A 16,174-nucleotide genomic window follows, 5' to 3' on the forward strand; every position below is an offset into this window, starting at 1 on the left:
TTATCGAATACATAAAATTATTAAAGACTTATACTATAATAGATGTTTATTATTTGGAAACATGAGAATTTAAGAATGCGACACAATAAACTACTTGATTCATTCAGAAATAAAACAAACTCAAATTATGCATATAACTTTTTTTATTTAAACTTTCGAAATTTTTGCTATATATTTACATGCTAGAATTAACAAAATCTTCGAAATATTCAAAAGTATCACTAGGACACATGTACTCTCTAGCTTCTCTTAACATAAGAGGTAAATTTAAATTTTCAAAAAATTCCTCAGTAACATAGTTAACAGGTTTCAATAATAAAGACTTTTGACTGTCCCATAACTTAGAATAAAAATGTTCAGCCAATTCCATTACCTCGAGAGAAAAAGCAAAAGAATTAAAAGTTTCTATGCGGTTGCCAAACAGTTCTTCAGCAAGTCTAGTCGGTTCTTTCATACCATTTTCAATCAAAATGTCACAAATAGATTTTTTTAGAGTTTTAAGCAGGAACTCTTCTCCAAGACTTTTATCCAAAGAACTTGGTAAAGCTTTTTCAATAGGAGTTTCACAGAAAGTTTTAAAAGCGTCTAAAAGGTTCACGTTCTTATACATAAGATCCAACACTGTAGCTGAAATATCATCATATTTCTTTATCATTTCTTGCCATTGTTCCTTAGTTATGGTAATTTGTTTAGAATCGGATACTTTATCAATCCCGTAAATACGTTTAAAGCAAAAATCAGAAAAATTCTCACTTGAGATTTGAATTTCCTTTTCGGGTGGGTAGAGTCCACCAGGTAATTCACCTTTTGTTTCCGGAACTCTTTTGCGACCCATGATATACTCAATCCACCATGGCCTAAGTGTAATTCCTTCAGTTGTTGGATAATAAATTTTACCATATTTCTTGTATTGACGTAGGTGGACGGTAACAAAACCGCGATAGGTAGTTGCCTTAACAAAAACATCGTTGCCTATCGGAAACACTTCATCGGGCATGTGGTCGTCGGTAAATAATCCATCGTTCTGGAAAAAATGATAAAAAAAGAATAATTAGTTATCATAAACATATAAAACAATTATCAACAGTATACAATTTTATATAAAATAACGTTACTTACTTTTGAAACATCGATTCTTAACTTCTTGTTTGAAGAAAATTCCATAGATTGGTCTACTTTTCTTTTAGGATTATTAATGTTAGGCATTATTTAAGAGAGAGAAAATAAAAACATTGACTAATTCAGTAACACACAATAACAAATGATACTACAACAGTAAGTGAAGGAGACTTTATTACTATTTGAGATAAACATTTGTTCCAGAACATTCCAAAGTTTCCGTTTGTGAGGATGATGTCATATATATGCGATAACTATACATTCCATTTAGTGGAATGTTACGATAGAACACATCCAAGAATAAACAAGACGTCATCTGATAAAATGTACCAGTTTTGTGTACCATGGTAGTTTGGTTGGTCAGTTTTGAATGACATCATGGTACTGATAAGATATGCCCAAGTTGTAACCTGTTCACATTTTATAATATATATACTGCTGTAAAAAAGCGACATTTTCTCTTCAGCTTTTAGTTCAGCTAGTGCTTATAGTTTTAAACTGAATTTTATTTAGTTATCATCTACTATCGACATGGATTGCTTTAACGATGAAGTAAGTATTATTCTATGTTACAAATTTATTTTGTTCAAATTTTACTAAATTTATGTTCAACTAGTTTAATTTTCCTAAAGAACTTGAGATTGTTTTACAAATTTATTTTCCTAAAAATTTTAGATTATGCTTTTACAGATTTATTATTAAGTTCTTATTTTAGATTATGATGTAAATTCATTTTGTTTAAGTTTTACTAAATTTTATTTTTGTGAAACTGTTTTACAAATGTTTCCTTAAACTAATTTTATATTATGTAAAATAATTCATGTTCTACTAGTTTAATTTTTCTAAGAGAACTTAAGCTCGTTTGACAATTTTATCGGACTTAAACTAATTTTAGACTATGTTATGTTTAAAAAAATTTTTTTGCATGTTTTATAATAAAATACTTAACACTTGAGATAATTTTATAAATATACTTTTTTAGTTCATTGATTTTGGTATTTCCGCCGAAGAATTGAATGAAATTTGCAATGCAGTAGAAATGGCTCAAGTGTGGTATGATCCTCAGTTCAACTTTGAACCGACGCAAACAATGCCACCTCAGTTGGAAAGATCTATTCTGCTATCGCAGCCTGAGATACCTACTGCCGGACCATCATCACCTACTGCGGATCCATCGAAGGAAAAACACTGTGGCAAGAAAGTCTCACCTTCAAATTTTGTAAGTTGACATTATTTAATTTAAATGTATTCTGAAATTTAATTTTGTCTAAAATGCATTCGTTTAAAATTTATTTTATGTAAAAACTTGCTTGAGAAAACGTATCTTAAATTATATTCTTTGAAACTAATGTATTCTAAACTGTTTAAGTTTCATTCACATTTGTTAAAACTTATTTCATACATAAACTTATTTGTGAAAAGTATCCTAAATTAAATTCGCTTAAACTAATGTATTCTAAAACTATTTTAGCTTCAATCACATTCGTTAACATTTCTTTAATGCATAAACTTATTTGTGAAAAAGTATCCTAAATTAAATTCGCTTAAACTAATGTATTCTAAAACTATTTTAGTTTCAATCACATTCGTTAACATTTCTTTAATACATAAACTTATTTGTGAAAAAGTATCCTAAATTAAATTCGCTTAAGCTAATGTATTCTAAAACTATCTTAGTTTCAATCACATTGATTAAAATTTCGTTAGTGTATAAACTTATTATTACTTTATTTTATGTAAAACTAAATTTGTATGAATCATAATTTGTTTTTATTTTAGGTTTGTCCCATCTGCTGCAAATTTTTCAGCCGGAAGTATAATTACATACAGCACTGTAAAATCCATGAGGAAATCAAGGAGTTCAATTGCCCGCAGTGCAACAAGTCCTTCTCGCGGAAGTATAACATGAATCAGCATGTGAGAAATAAAGTTTGCACAACTAGGAATGTAAGTATAATTTCAATAACACAGAATTAAGCATGTTCTATTTAATTTGTGTATTCATTACTGTAATTTCATACAGGTTCATCAATGTGATCAATGCTCCTCAAAGTTTTCTAAAAAATCCGAGCTGCTTTCTCACACAAGGTTGCATCATTTGAAGAGGAAGTCCAGCGATGACTCATCATCATCATCATCATCGTCCAAAAGAGTTTCGCCATCACCAGCGTTAGGGGTTTTCTCAACTTCATTCTTAACTCCTAGCGAAGACTCCATGTTTGATTTTAATTTATTCTTCGAGGAGATACGTCCGAAACTGAACGAAAAACTGAGAGGTGAAGTTAGAGAAAAGGGGAATATTAAATTCTACCTAGTGGTAAAGACCTTGTGCAGCAGAAAAAACTCTGAGGGGATACCCGAATATGCAACCCCCTGCTTTAGAAGCAATTGTTACATCCAGTTGTTGGAAAATGGTCTGGAGGTAAATATAAACACTGGTTTTCTAAAAATTCATGGTGCTTTTGAAAAATTTTGCAACAATGGTTCAGGTTGGATACTCGAATTTATTGATTTTATGGAAGTATCCAGTGCTAAATATTGCCCGTTAAGCGCAAGCAGTTATATTCCATTGCCCACTAAAATTTTAAGTCAAAAAGCAGTATTAAATATTCAAAATTTAGATCAAAAATGTCTCGTATGGTGTCTTTTGGTTTTTCGAATGAATATTCATAAATCTCAATCCACAACGAGTTAACCATTATTTACCATTCGAATCAAATATTAACTTGGGCAATTGTAGCTTGCCAGTACCCATATTCCAAATTCCTAAAATCGAGACACTCAATAACATTCGAATTAACGTCTTTGGGTATGACGAGGTAATATTTCCACTGTATATTTCCGAACGTGAGGATGTTGAATGCTGCAACTTACTTTTAATTTCAAATGAAACGCAAAATCATTATTGCCTCATTCGAAATTTCTCTCGTCTGATGGGTGATGCCACTAAACATAATCCTAAAAGTTTCTATTGCTATCGATGTCTTCATCGATTTGCAGTAGAAGAGACCCTTAAAAAACACTTAACTTTTTGTAAACATAATTCCCCTCAAAATATTAAAATGCCTGATGATAAAGATAAAATTGTATCTTTTCATAATATTAATTTTCAGCATCCTATTCCCTATATAATTTACGCAGATTTTGAGTCTCTCATTGAGAAAATTGATAGTTGTCAACCTAATCCTTTAGCCTCATATACTGAGAAAATGTCAGTTCATACACCCTGCGGTTATGCTTACGTAATCGTAGGGCCTGATGGAAAAACATACAAACCTGTTACGGTCTATAGAGGACCTGATTCTGTAGACCACTTTTTGGAAAACATATTAAGGGAAAAGGAGGAGTTGGCAACTAAATTAATAACAACAGTCCCCATGGGCTTCACCCCAGAAGACGAGGAGGCCTTTCGTTCTGCCGTGAATTGCGGAGTGTGTGATCAGCCCCTTGGTGATGACAGAGTTCGTGATCACGACCATCTCACAGGAGCTAGACGTGCACCCCTTCATCGTTCTTGTAACTTAAAATTTAAATTAACTAAAAAAATTCCAGTTGTTTTCCATAATTTAAAGCATTACGATGCTCATCTTATTATGCAAAGTTTGGGGAAAATTAAAAATCATAGTTTTAATGTAATTGCCAACAATATGGAAAAATATATTTCTTTCAGCATTGACAAATTTTATAACAAAATTAAAGTTTCTTTAAATTTCATCGACAGTTTCCAATTTATGAATACGTCATTGGAAAAATTAGTATCAAATTTAAGTTTCGATCATTTTAAAATTTTTAAAGAAAATATTAATCATCCTTCTCTAAGTCTACTTCTAAGGAAGGGTATATATCCATATGAGTATATGTCCTCCTTTGATAAGTTCGAGGAAGATACACTGCCCCCTATAACTGAATTTCACAGTTCTCTTACTGGGGAAAGTGTATCGGATGAGGACTATCAACATGCCCAAACGGTTTGGAAATCTTTTAATTTAACTTCTTTGGGGGAATACCATGATTTATATGTAAAATCTGATGTGCTACAGTTGGCAGATGTCTTTCAGAATTTTAGACGCCTGTGCATGCAACACTATGGGTTGGATTGCGGTCATGTTATGACTTCACCTGGTTTAGCATGGCAGGCTTCTCTTAAAATGACGAAACAGCCTCTCGAATTATTCACAGACATAAACATGCACTTGTTTATCGAACGTGGTATTCGAGGAGGTGTTTCCATGATAAGTCACCGTCACTCTGTAGCAAATCATGACCTTATTCCAAATTATAACTCGGAGGAGGAGTCCAAACATATAATATATTTGGACGCAAATAATTTGTACGGGTGGGCAATGTCCCAATATTTGCCATACGGTAACTTTGAATGGGTTACACCTTCTGATACATTAATTGATCATATTTTAAATTTAAAGGACAATAGTGAAGATGGGTACGTGTTAGAAGTGGACTTAGAGTATCCCCCACACTTGCATGATATTCACAATGATTACCCTTTGGCTCCTGAAAAGATGAGTATTACGGCTGAGCATCTATCACCGTTTGCAACCGGGATGTTAAACGGTGTAAAATATACTCCTTGTACTAAGCTAGTTCCAAATTTAAATAATAAGGAAAATTACATCACTTACCATAAAAATTTACAACTTTACATATCTTTAGGCTTGAATTTAGTTCGCGTTCATAAAATTTTAAAGTTTAAGCAAAAACCATGGCTTAAAACCTATATCGAGTTTAATACAAATCAACGTAAAAATTCTCATTCGACCTTTGAAAAAGATTTCTTTAAACTTATGAATAACTCGGTATATGGTAAGACTATGGAAAATGTTCGTAACCATATAGATGTTCAGCTAGTTAATACAGAGCGAAGGGCTAAAAAGTTAGTTGCAGCATCATCCTTTAAACGTTTCAAAATATTTAATCATGATCTCCTGGGTGTTGAGAGAACTAAAGTTCAAGTTACGCTCAATCGTCCTATGTATATTGGTTTTGTTATATTGGAATTGAGTAAGGTACATATGTACAAATTCCATTATAACACTGTCAAACAAACATATGGCGAAAGAGCAAGACTTCTTTTTACGGACACGGACTCTCTCACTTACGAGATTAGAACTTTAAACATTTATAAAGATTTAAGTGTCCATAAGCAATTATTTGATTTTTCAGAGTATCCTCCTGACCATGAATTATATTCAATAAATAATAAAAAGAAAATAGGCTGTTTTAAGGACGAGCTCAATTCAAAACCCATTTTTGAGTTTATTGGGCTTCGTTCTAAAATGTATTCTATTCGGACGGAAGATCTTGAAAAGAAAACTGCCAAGGGGATTTCAAGATCTATCGTCCGAAATCATATAACTTTTAATGATTACAAAAATTGTTTAATTTCATTTACACCTTCTTACCACACCATGAATAGAATCCAGTGTAAAAACCATAATTTATTTACCATCCAGCAACGGAAAAAATCTTTAAGTGCGTTTGATGACAAACGATATCTACTAGATGATGGCATAACCTCATATGCTTATGGACATTATAAAATTAATAGATCTTAATTTGTTTTTTATTTTTAATATAAATTCTTGTAAATTTAATAATTGTTGTAAATTGTATATAATTTTGTAAAGTGCTTTTAATGATTTTATTATCTCATATGCTTATGGACACTATTAAATTAATAGATATTAAATTGTTTTTATTTTTAATATAAATTCTTGTAAATTTAATAATTGTTGTAAATTGTATATAATTTTTGTAAAGTGTTATATGCCTCCTGGGGAACTGCGCACTATAAATAGCAGTGAATGCGCCACACATCCTACCTCTATGGTGGTGGGGAAATGGATGTATTTGTATTAGAACATAACCTCTGCTAACAAAAGTATGTTCATAAATAATTTCTAATCCTATATCTATGTTCTTTTGTACTCAAATAAAAGGTTAAACTTATTTACACAAGTCTAACCAAGCATTCGTAGGTCAGTGGTTATGATATCCAACTACTGACCCACGAAAGCTTTTTAATTGGCGTGAGTTCGATCCTCAGCTTTTAAATATACTTATTTTTTCAATAATAAAATATATTTAAATTTATTTTATTTCTTACATTTCCATATAGATGGCACCACTAGAGTAAAAACATACACGTGATAACAACCTCATTTATTTATTATGTTATAAAAATGACGTCATTTCTTTATAATATATAGGAATTCTCCTTCTGAAAAACGAAAATAATAAGTGTTGCCACCGAAAAACTAGAAAAAATAAATATAAATAAGTGTAGCCACCGTAAACAAGAAAAATGAATATAAACAAGTGTTGCCACTCAGCAAATCTAATTAATGAAAGTAATATTAAAAAAAAGAAACTTAATCAAAAGCAGAAAACGAAACTGGGCAGAAACAAGCAAGTAAGTAATTCCTCCCCCCCGCCATGCCAAAACAAAACTAATAAATGTTGCCACCGTAAACAAGAAAAATGAATATAAATAAGTGTAGCCACCGTAAACAAGAAAAATGAATATAAACAAGTGTTGCCACTCAGCAAATCTAATTAATGAAAGTAATATTAAAAAAAAAGAAACTTAATCAAAAGCAGAAAACGAAACTGGGCAGAAACAAGCAAGTAAGTAATTCCTCCCCCCCCCATGCCAAAACAAAACTAATAAATGTTGCCACCGTAAACAAGAAAAATGAATACAAATAGGTGTTTCCACCCTTCAAAATCTAATTAATGATAGTAATATAAAAAAAGAAACTTTAATTAAAAGCAGAAAACGAAACTGGGCAGAAACAAGCAAGCGGGTATAACTATCAACTATAGTTCAAAATTTTCTAAGTCCATAAAAATGGAAAAAATACACTCTTACCTAAAACTTATAAAGAAGGGAAATAAATGATAAAAATTCAAAAACCGATAAGACCCTCTACTATAGTTGACTGATCCTCCTCTTAGAGTTGATAATTCCATCACCTGCCTCCCCCCCCCTTCCCCTTTTCAGCAGCAACCCAGTTTGCTGCTGCTTCTGATTTCGACTGTTGCTGAACTCCCACAATATTACTACTGTTATATCTACTTGCTAATTTTAGGTAAACAAGTTTTGTTTTGAATAAAAATTTACAGCTTTCAGTTCTTTATAAGAAGGTTTATTAATCATTTACGTTGCAAACAAAATAGGAATAAAATTAAAGTTACTATTTTGATAATATCTTTCGGTATAAATTATCAGATTATAGGCTCAAACCTAAAAATAAAACTTTAAAAATAGTAATGCTCTCTTGACATTTCTAAGTAAACAAGTTTCGTGTAAAATAGTTATACACAGCTGAAAGTTCTAAATAAGAGGTTGTGTTTCATGTTTACATTGTATACAAAATTTAAATTTAATTTATTATAAACTAATAAATGTAAATAATAACATAAATATAACATAAATGTAGCTAATAAATGTAAATAATAACATAAATATAACATAAATGTAACTAATAAATATAAGTTATATTATACATGCACTATGTACTATCATTTCGATAATATCTTTAGGTATAAATCTTCAGGTTGTATACTAAAACCTGAAAAATAAGCTTGAAAAAGAATAGTTATGTTTTCTTGACAATCATAAGTAAATTCGTTTTCATGTATGCACAAAAATAGAAACAATATGCCAATAAAAAAGAAAACAATTATATTGATTTTATTTGAAATGTCATTAGGTATAAATCATCAAACTTTAAGCGTTAAACATGCCTTAGTATCAATGAAAGATATATAGTAATAGCTACATAGAAAAAAATCATTGGAGCTATTTGCAAGTTGAATTAACGTAGAACAATTTGATATTAACATAGAACTTTTACCATTGCAAAATATATTTCGAGGCGTTAAAATATTTAAAAGGAAAAATTATCTTTTTAAAAGCGTGTACAGTAGTGAATTTCAGAACATGTTTAACCATAATATATTTCAAAATATGCTGAAGACTCAACATGGTGTTAGGTAAATGTGTATCATCGTGAAAATAAATTCTTTTCAAAATTGTGAGAAAAAAAACTGATGAATGCAAATAACTAATATGTTGAGTCAAATTTTCGCCAAATTATAGCAGAACCAAGATTGAACTGATTTTTTGAAGAGTCTGAAAATTGTGATTCAGAAATTAAATTTTAATATGTAAAAAATTAGCAAGCTAATATATTATTATTATTATTATTTAAAATTTAGTATTTGTTTCGCGTCACTAACTTAAGTAGCAACAAAAAAAACGACGTTAAAAAAATAATTTAAATTATCTTTTGTTTTTATGTTTTTTGAAACTGCTTCACAATAACATAAAATTGCATATAGTTTGACACTATCTAATATAATACATCACATTTTTTCCTTTTCGCAAGTGAAATGTAGTTTAAAAATCAAACCACATTTTAATCCCGTTGCTTTCCTTCTCAAGACTATAATTACATAAATTGTGATTTAGATATTTTTTTATACTCTGTATAAATTGTTTTTACTTTTTTCTCCAAACATTGAAGATTTCATATTGGAGGCAAACATTATTTTCTATTAAGACATATTTTATTTATAGAATTGTATATCAAAGATTTCCACTTCATTTCTGTTCAAATGCCTCAAAACGCAAAGACAGAATATCAAAATAATCTCGGAAAAAACGGTCGAAACTTGCTATATTTCTTTAAAATATAACATTTTCCACAGCCAAAAGTAAACGTTGCAGAACATTAAATACAAAGTCATATATCGTCGGCTATAATAAAACAGACATCATGGGCCTAGTTTAAGAACATTTAATGCTTTGAAATCCCCAAACATTGAAAAAATGACATTTTTAAAAGGCCATGTAAGGATGTACAGCCTTAGAAATGATAAAAAAAACTATTTTTTTTTTTGGAAGCAAAGTAATATTTTTTGAAATACATTTGTTTGAAATAGTCTCTTTTATGTAATTTTTATTCTCTTTCAATAAAACATGCCATAGCAGTGAGGGTATCACAAAATTTATACATAAATAAAAAAATAAAAATCTATAAGCAATTGCTCAAAATCATTTAATTTTGTATTTCGTCATTTTATATTTACTCATTTTATAACCGGAAACAAGAGAAATAATTTGACATCGGTGTTCAGTTTTCAGAAAATTATCACACAATTAGAAAACCTCATTTAAAATTACATCAAATATTTTTCATCCAAAGTGCTTTTCATGTTTACCGATTTATCTATGTCAATCTAAACAACAGCTCATATTTCTATATATAGGTGAACTTTAGAAACAACTATAAAGGAAATTACAGAATAATTATCTAATGGTCATTTTGGTTTATTAGCATCGGAAAATTTCTGGAAGGATTTAAAGCCCGAAACCGGAAGAAATCAAGATGAGAAAATTAGCTTATAGCTTGTACAGATTTTAAGGTTTAAAATGGAATTAACTTTAAAAAAAACTTAAAGTGTTAACGGGATTAATTGGTAAAACAAAAGCAAAGAAGGTTGAAAAAGGAAATGTGTGATAGACAACCATAGCCGTTAGATATAATTTCATTCATTTTGACAATTCACAATTCCAATAATTTATTTCCATTCATTTTATATCCATTCAAATTTTCAGTTAAAATATTTTAAAATTTAACAAATATAAATTAAAATGCAATAGGTTTCAAACATATATTTATCATTTGTTTTTTATCAATATTTAGCGGATACCAAAATACAAAATATTTATTTGGTAAAAGGTAGGCATAGTTTTTTTTCTATGATTAATTTTACAAAATATATTATGGAATAAAAAAAGCATAAATGTGTGAAGTAATGTTTACCCTTTGTCCTTTAAAAAATGAACTCTCTGCAACAATTGATTCAAAAAATGACCACCACACTTTCATGACGCTAACGCAAAAAAAGATTTTTTTTCTCTTTTAATTTGCATAATTGTAGACGACTATTTAAAAATTTCATAAGGATGGTTTCCTGACTCAGAATTTAAATAAATCATTAAGTGAACCGTGAAATCTTTCAGATATTAGATAAGAGGTTGCCTATACAAAATATGTGCGTCACAAGTAACACGTACTAATTACATATTGCATTAGTAGAACTAATAGTTGAATAATTCAGTTTCTCCATGAAAAACAAGATAAATAAAAAATAGCTTTTTCTGAAGAAAATGTGTTGTGTTTTAAAAAAAGTATAGACAAAATCAATTTTTAAATTGAAGTTAATTTAATGATCTATTAGAATTTAATTTAAAATTCAAGTTCAAGCTCATTTCAATTCTAGATTCATTTTCACTTCAGACATATAGTTTCTACTCTTAAATTGGAATTTAGGAATTATTATTTTCTCATTACTATCTAATGTGTAAGGGAAAGAAAGAAGGAATTCCAAATTTTTTTCTGGATGTTTTTTTCTTTATAAATATGTGTTTGACAAATTCTAATTTTAATTAAACATTTAACAAAAGCAACGAGTTTTAAATAATGTAGCTTTTTCCCGCTGTAGGAATCTAACTTCTAAAATACCACATTAAGCTGAGCTATTTCTTTTCTATATTTAATTTAATTTATTCCTTTGTCCTTTGAAATATTTACTTTACTTACTTATATTTTTAATTTTACTTTTTAAGTTTATTGCTCCCTTACATGGGAAAACAAACTTCTGGATAGGAAACTTCTGTTAAAAAAGATTAAAAACAATTTTTACTTAACTGAATTTCTTCATAGGCAATCATAGAAAAATATTTGAAATTGTATATATTCATAGACAACAGAATTCAAATTCACAGACTAAGAATTAGCAGTCGCCTTTGGACACCTAATTGGTCATCTTTCAAAATTATTTTGTACAACATATAAACTTTAGTGGTATCCAAGTCGAATGCATCCAACTGTGCTTCAATATTCCAATCCTTCAGCACCTCCTCGAATTCTAACATCTTTATTAGTTTTGAACAACATACTAACCAAATCTTTTCACCGTCTAACTGTTTCCGCTGGAAGTATCTTGATTTTAATTTTAACTATTTTCAAGAGATGTCTGCTATATTTCGACAGTTCTCTATGCATTAAATTTCTGAGAAAATTTAATATCTGCTAGGCAGCTATTAAATCGCTCATACCATGGTAAATATGAGTTCGTGATATTGCAGCATAGCTGGGAGCAGAAATATTAATATTATTACGTTATTTCCCTCTCAGTCACGAGATAAGATAAGAAAAAAATAATAAACTTCAACCAAATGCTCTGTAGTGTGATGTACTACTTCTTCACGCACCCCTAGAGCCATAACTCGAGGAGTTCTTTAATATGAGTATTCTTTAATATATGTATTTCGATTACTCGAAAAAGGCAAGTTCTGTCACCCATAAATGATATGGCAGTATAGCACTGTTTATGTTTAAAACTTTTCAACCATTTCAGAAAGGGTCAAAACAAAATCTAAATAAATACTTCGTAACCAAGTTTTTAATTCTATAAAATAACAAAATTATTCCTAATAAATACTTTACGTAAAACTAACAATTTAACACAACTTAAACTATTATTTACGACTACGCAACAAAATGTTTCTAACTAAATATTTAACGTGTAACTAATTTTAAAAAGCTACATAAATTATTACTTAATATAATTTAACAAAAGGAATAATAACTGCAGTGTTGCCAATAGATAGAGAAATACCCGAGTTTATGGTATCACATAAGAGAAACATAAACAAAGAATATTCTTGGTATTATGGCTCATGATAGGAACTTACAATCAACATATTTTCTCTGTTTCTATGAAAACTAGTGTTTGTACTCATGTATCATGTTTGTACTCAGTACATCATGTATATTTGGAGCTTCAAGTGCCTTTCAGCGAAGAATGGCAGCGTATAATATCCTAATTTCCTATAATAAAATTCTCTTGTTCAGCTGAGCTCAGCTTCTATTGTTCTGTGAAGCATTGGAATGAGTTAAGGTGTTTAGCATTTCTGCTAATGATAATAGTAAGAAACGACTACATTATTGTGGTTAACAATGTCGTAACATTTTTGTATTTCATCCATTTGTTTGAAAAACTTAGTATACCAGCTGAAGAACATGTTAATCTAAACACAACGAGATTACATTATTGTGGTGAACAATTTAGTAACACTTCTGTAATTCATCCATCTTGCTGAAAAGCGTGGCATTTCAGGTGAAGAACATGTTGACCTAAACACAATACGACTACATTATTGTGGTGAACAATATCGTATCACTTCTGTATTTCATCAATATTGCTGAAAAGCTTGGCATGTCAGCTGAAGAACATGTTGATTTAAACACAAACAGTTAAAGGAAAGCGATGAAGACATTATAACACTGAGGGTCAGTAACACTGATAATACACATAAAACGCTTGAAATTTTGTCTGAATTGATTATTCAGAAAAGCTAGATAAAATGAATTGGGACGCCTAAGTGTAATGTGAGGGAGTATCATTATTAACTGGTGCTGTATTATTTGTAATATCAAAATTCTAAGAATTACGGTTGTTCTTTTAACCAGCATAGAAATCTTTGTTTAGATTCAATTATTTCTTTTTTATTATTACTTATTTTACGTGTCGTGATTATGGAATATTTCATTCAAAATTTCAATTACTTTTCAAACACTAAAATCTCTAACATGAATACAAATTTCTGGCTCTTCCTGACCTAACGGTTGTAAAGCTCTGCAACCAAACTATATCAATCAAATAACACTTAAAACTTTTTGTCTAACTAGAGAGCTTAAATATCTACTTGATCACTATGCTTGATGACAATGCAAGATTCAATAATTTTCTGTTCACTACAAGCAGGAATTATTGTCACTTTATAGCGAGTAAGAAATAAGCATCAATAAACTATAGACCCCTTTCCGACTAAATATGGAGCTCAAATTTCACCTGAAAATCCATGTTTGGTGTCAATCCAAGTTAGAGTGGTTTTCTGATTAGTACAAAAGCAATATCGCCAATAGAAGTTTTGACAACTTTCCAATACAAACACACATATATAGACAAAACTAAGAAGAAGGTAATAAAATAGAATTCAAAAAACACCTTTTTCATGCAAACGAAGAGAGAGAAAATATTTTTTTTTACGGTAGAAACGAAAAACGTTGTATGAATCACTTTCTTATTGAACTACCTTTGACAGCAAAAATTTCCTAACATCTTTAGAAAGTGATCCGTCCAGTGTTTTTTGGATTGTCTGGTATAAATATAATTATGTTCCACTAGAAAGAGTAACTTTCTAGGGAGAGATTAAGTCTAATAAAAAGATTTATTTTAATTTTATTTTTTCAGTATTTCCATTGTCAAAATGCAAGTAAACTCTGAATAGTTCAACGGGGTCAATAGTCACGTTTCTATTAAGCGTTAAATTGGTTTTAAATATTACATTGTGTTTTGAAGTAGCAAGGATGCGAATAAATCTTCAAAAGGTGAAAATATAAAAATATAAAACATATTTATAGAACGCAAAGTCTCATAAAGTTCATTTTTCAAAAAAACAAAGATCAATTTCAAAAGGCAATGAAATATATTTCCCTTATAAATGATTTTTTTTAGTGATAAACACATGGAACTGAATAAAAAAGAAAGGATATTTTATTTCGCTTGAATCTCAAGAACGTTTGATGAGAAAATGATCGATCGAAAATTGATTCATCTTTTTAAATGTAAATTTATATATTTTTACTTCTAAGTAAACGCTTCTTTGATGCTTTCCAAAGCCATAGTTTACATAAAATAAGGAGGAAAACGTATAATGAAAAATATGCTTCTGAATTATTATTTGTAAATTCTTATTAAATTAAATTTTCTAATAACTAAAAAAGAAAAATTGTAAACGTAAGGAAAAGCACGAAAACCTCCCACGGTGAACCCAATGGCAAGGGAACTCCAACCCATGATAAATCTACCATTGAGGATATTTTACATCAGCACTATGGCCGGTGTGATCCGGGGATGGAATTCGTATCGACCAGCCATCGCTGGTATTCGAACTCGGTTCACCTCATGGGAAATCAAACGTTCTATCCTCTGAGCCACCACGGCTCATCCTTATATGTATAAGGGTGTTTCGCAATAACCACTCGTAATGTACATTTTTAGATTCCTTGTAAATAATAAAGACAACATTTCATATACGTTAGGGTTCACAAAGCACATTTAAGCATGGAAAAAGTAAATTTTTTATCGAAATTTGGCAGCTTAGTGTCTTTAACAGTAGGAGAAAACCGAAAATAGGCGACAGGCGGATGTTAGACCCTTCATCAAATTTCTACTGATTATGAAGCTGTTTGATGATCTTTTCTTCCATTTTCCTGACCATTTGTAGATCTTAAAAATCAAATAATTATTTTATCTTTCATTTCTATGAATTAAAAATGAGTACAGTTCCTAGTGAAAACTAGTAAAATAAATAGTGAATATCAAAATTGAATTAATTAACAAGGTGTTCAGTAATTACATGAAGTCATGTATATTTCATAGGAAATTTTCAAAAAATAAAATATACAAACCATAGCTTTTGACCTAATACTTGAGTGAGATGAGAGATGATCATCAAAGCTGAGATTAACAAGATTAATATGAGATCATCAAAACTGATAATTACGTCGAATAAACTAATAATTAGTTGCGTCAAGTAGAAAAATGGCTATACTTGAAATAAATAATTGTTATAAGTTTGTAACTAAATTTAGAGAATAAATGAATTAATGACTAAAATATAATGTAAATGGAATACAGCATTCAAAAATTGCAACATTTTAAAAATTCAATTTAATTCAGGAAAATGATAACGCATTTTCTCAGAATAAAAATGTTTTTTTCAGATTTCGGACCCTAACAATATTATAATAGGAAAGTTACAATCTAGAATTTATAATACTAATAATTTAAGCACCAGTGAAGCACCAGTTGAAAGTTAAATTGTTTGTTTCGTAAGATGATTTTAATTGAAAAATGCAAAATTTGAATGAAATCAATTTACTAGTTCCTAAGT

The 16,174-nt window shown here is 29.6% G+C and overlaps 2 protein-coding genes across 6 annotated transcripts in view; one reads left to right on the plus strand and one right to left on the minus strand.

The window, feature by feature from the left end:
- The window catches only part of LOC147807183 (uncharacterized), a 162,537-nt gene that overhangs the window by 71,680 nt on the left and 74,683 nt on the right, over positions 1 to 16,174 (plus strand). The gene's annotated exons all lie outside the window — the stretch shown is intronic.
- On the minus strand, positions 126 to 1,699 carry LOC107449947 (uncharacterized). 2 transcript variants are annotated; one of them, XM_087167902.1, is made up of 3 exons: positions 1,120 to 1,699; positions 754 to 1,024; positions 126 to 627 (listed from the first exon to the last, which is right to left on the minus strand). In XM_087167902.1, the coding sequence occupies exons 1-3, from the start codon at positions 1,204 to 1,206 to the stop codon at positions 176 to 178; spliced, it is 810 nt and encodes a 269-aa protein (XP_087024028.1). In that variant the 5' UTR covers positions 1,207 to 1,699; the 3' UTR covers positions 126 to 175. The 2 variants fall into 2 exon arrangements, with proteins under 2 accessions (XP_087024028.1, XP_087024027.1); XM_087167901.1 differs by having other exon boundaries at positions 126 to 1,024; positions 1,120 to 1,698.

The sequence above is a fragment of the Parasteatoda tepidariorum genome, chromosome 7, assembly GCF_982258835.1.
Source record: "Parasteatoda tepidariorum strain Cologne lab strain chromosome 7, Ptep-v5.0, whole genome shotgun sequence".
In the NCBI taxonomy this organism is placed as follows: domain Eukaryota; kingdom Metazoa; phylum Arthropoda; class Arachnida; order Araneae; family Theridiidae; genus Parasteatoda; species Parasteatoda tepidariorum.

Excerpts from the sequence above, each read along its gene's own strand:
- LOC107449947 (XM_087167901.1), bottom strand. The coding sequence starts at position 1,206 with ATGCCTAACATTAATAATCCTAAAAGAAAAGTAGACCAATCTATGGAA. Across the intron at positions 1,025-1,119 it reads TAAGAATCGATGTTTCAAAA|AACGATGGATTATTTACCGA; the intron begins GTAAGTAACGTT and ends CATTTTTTCCAG.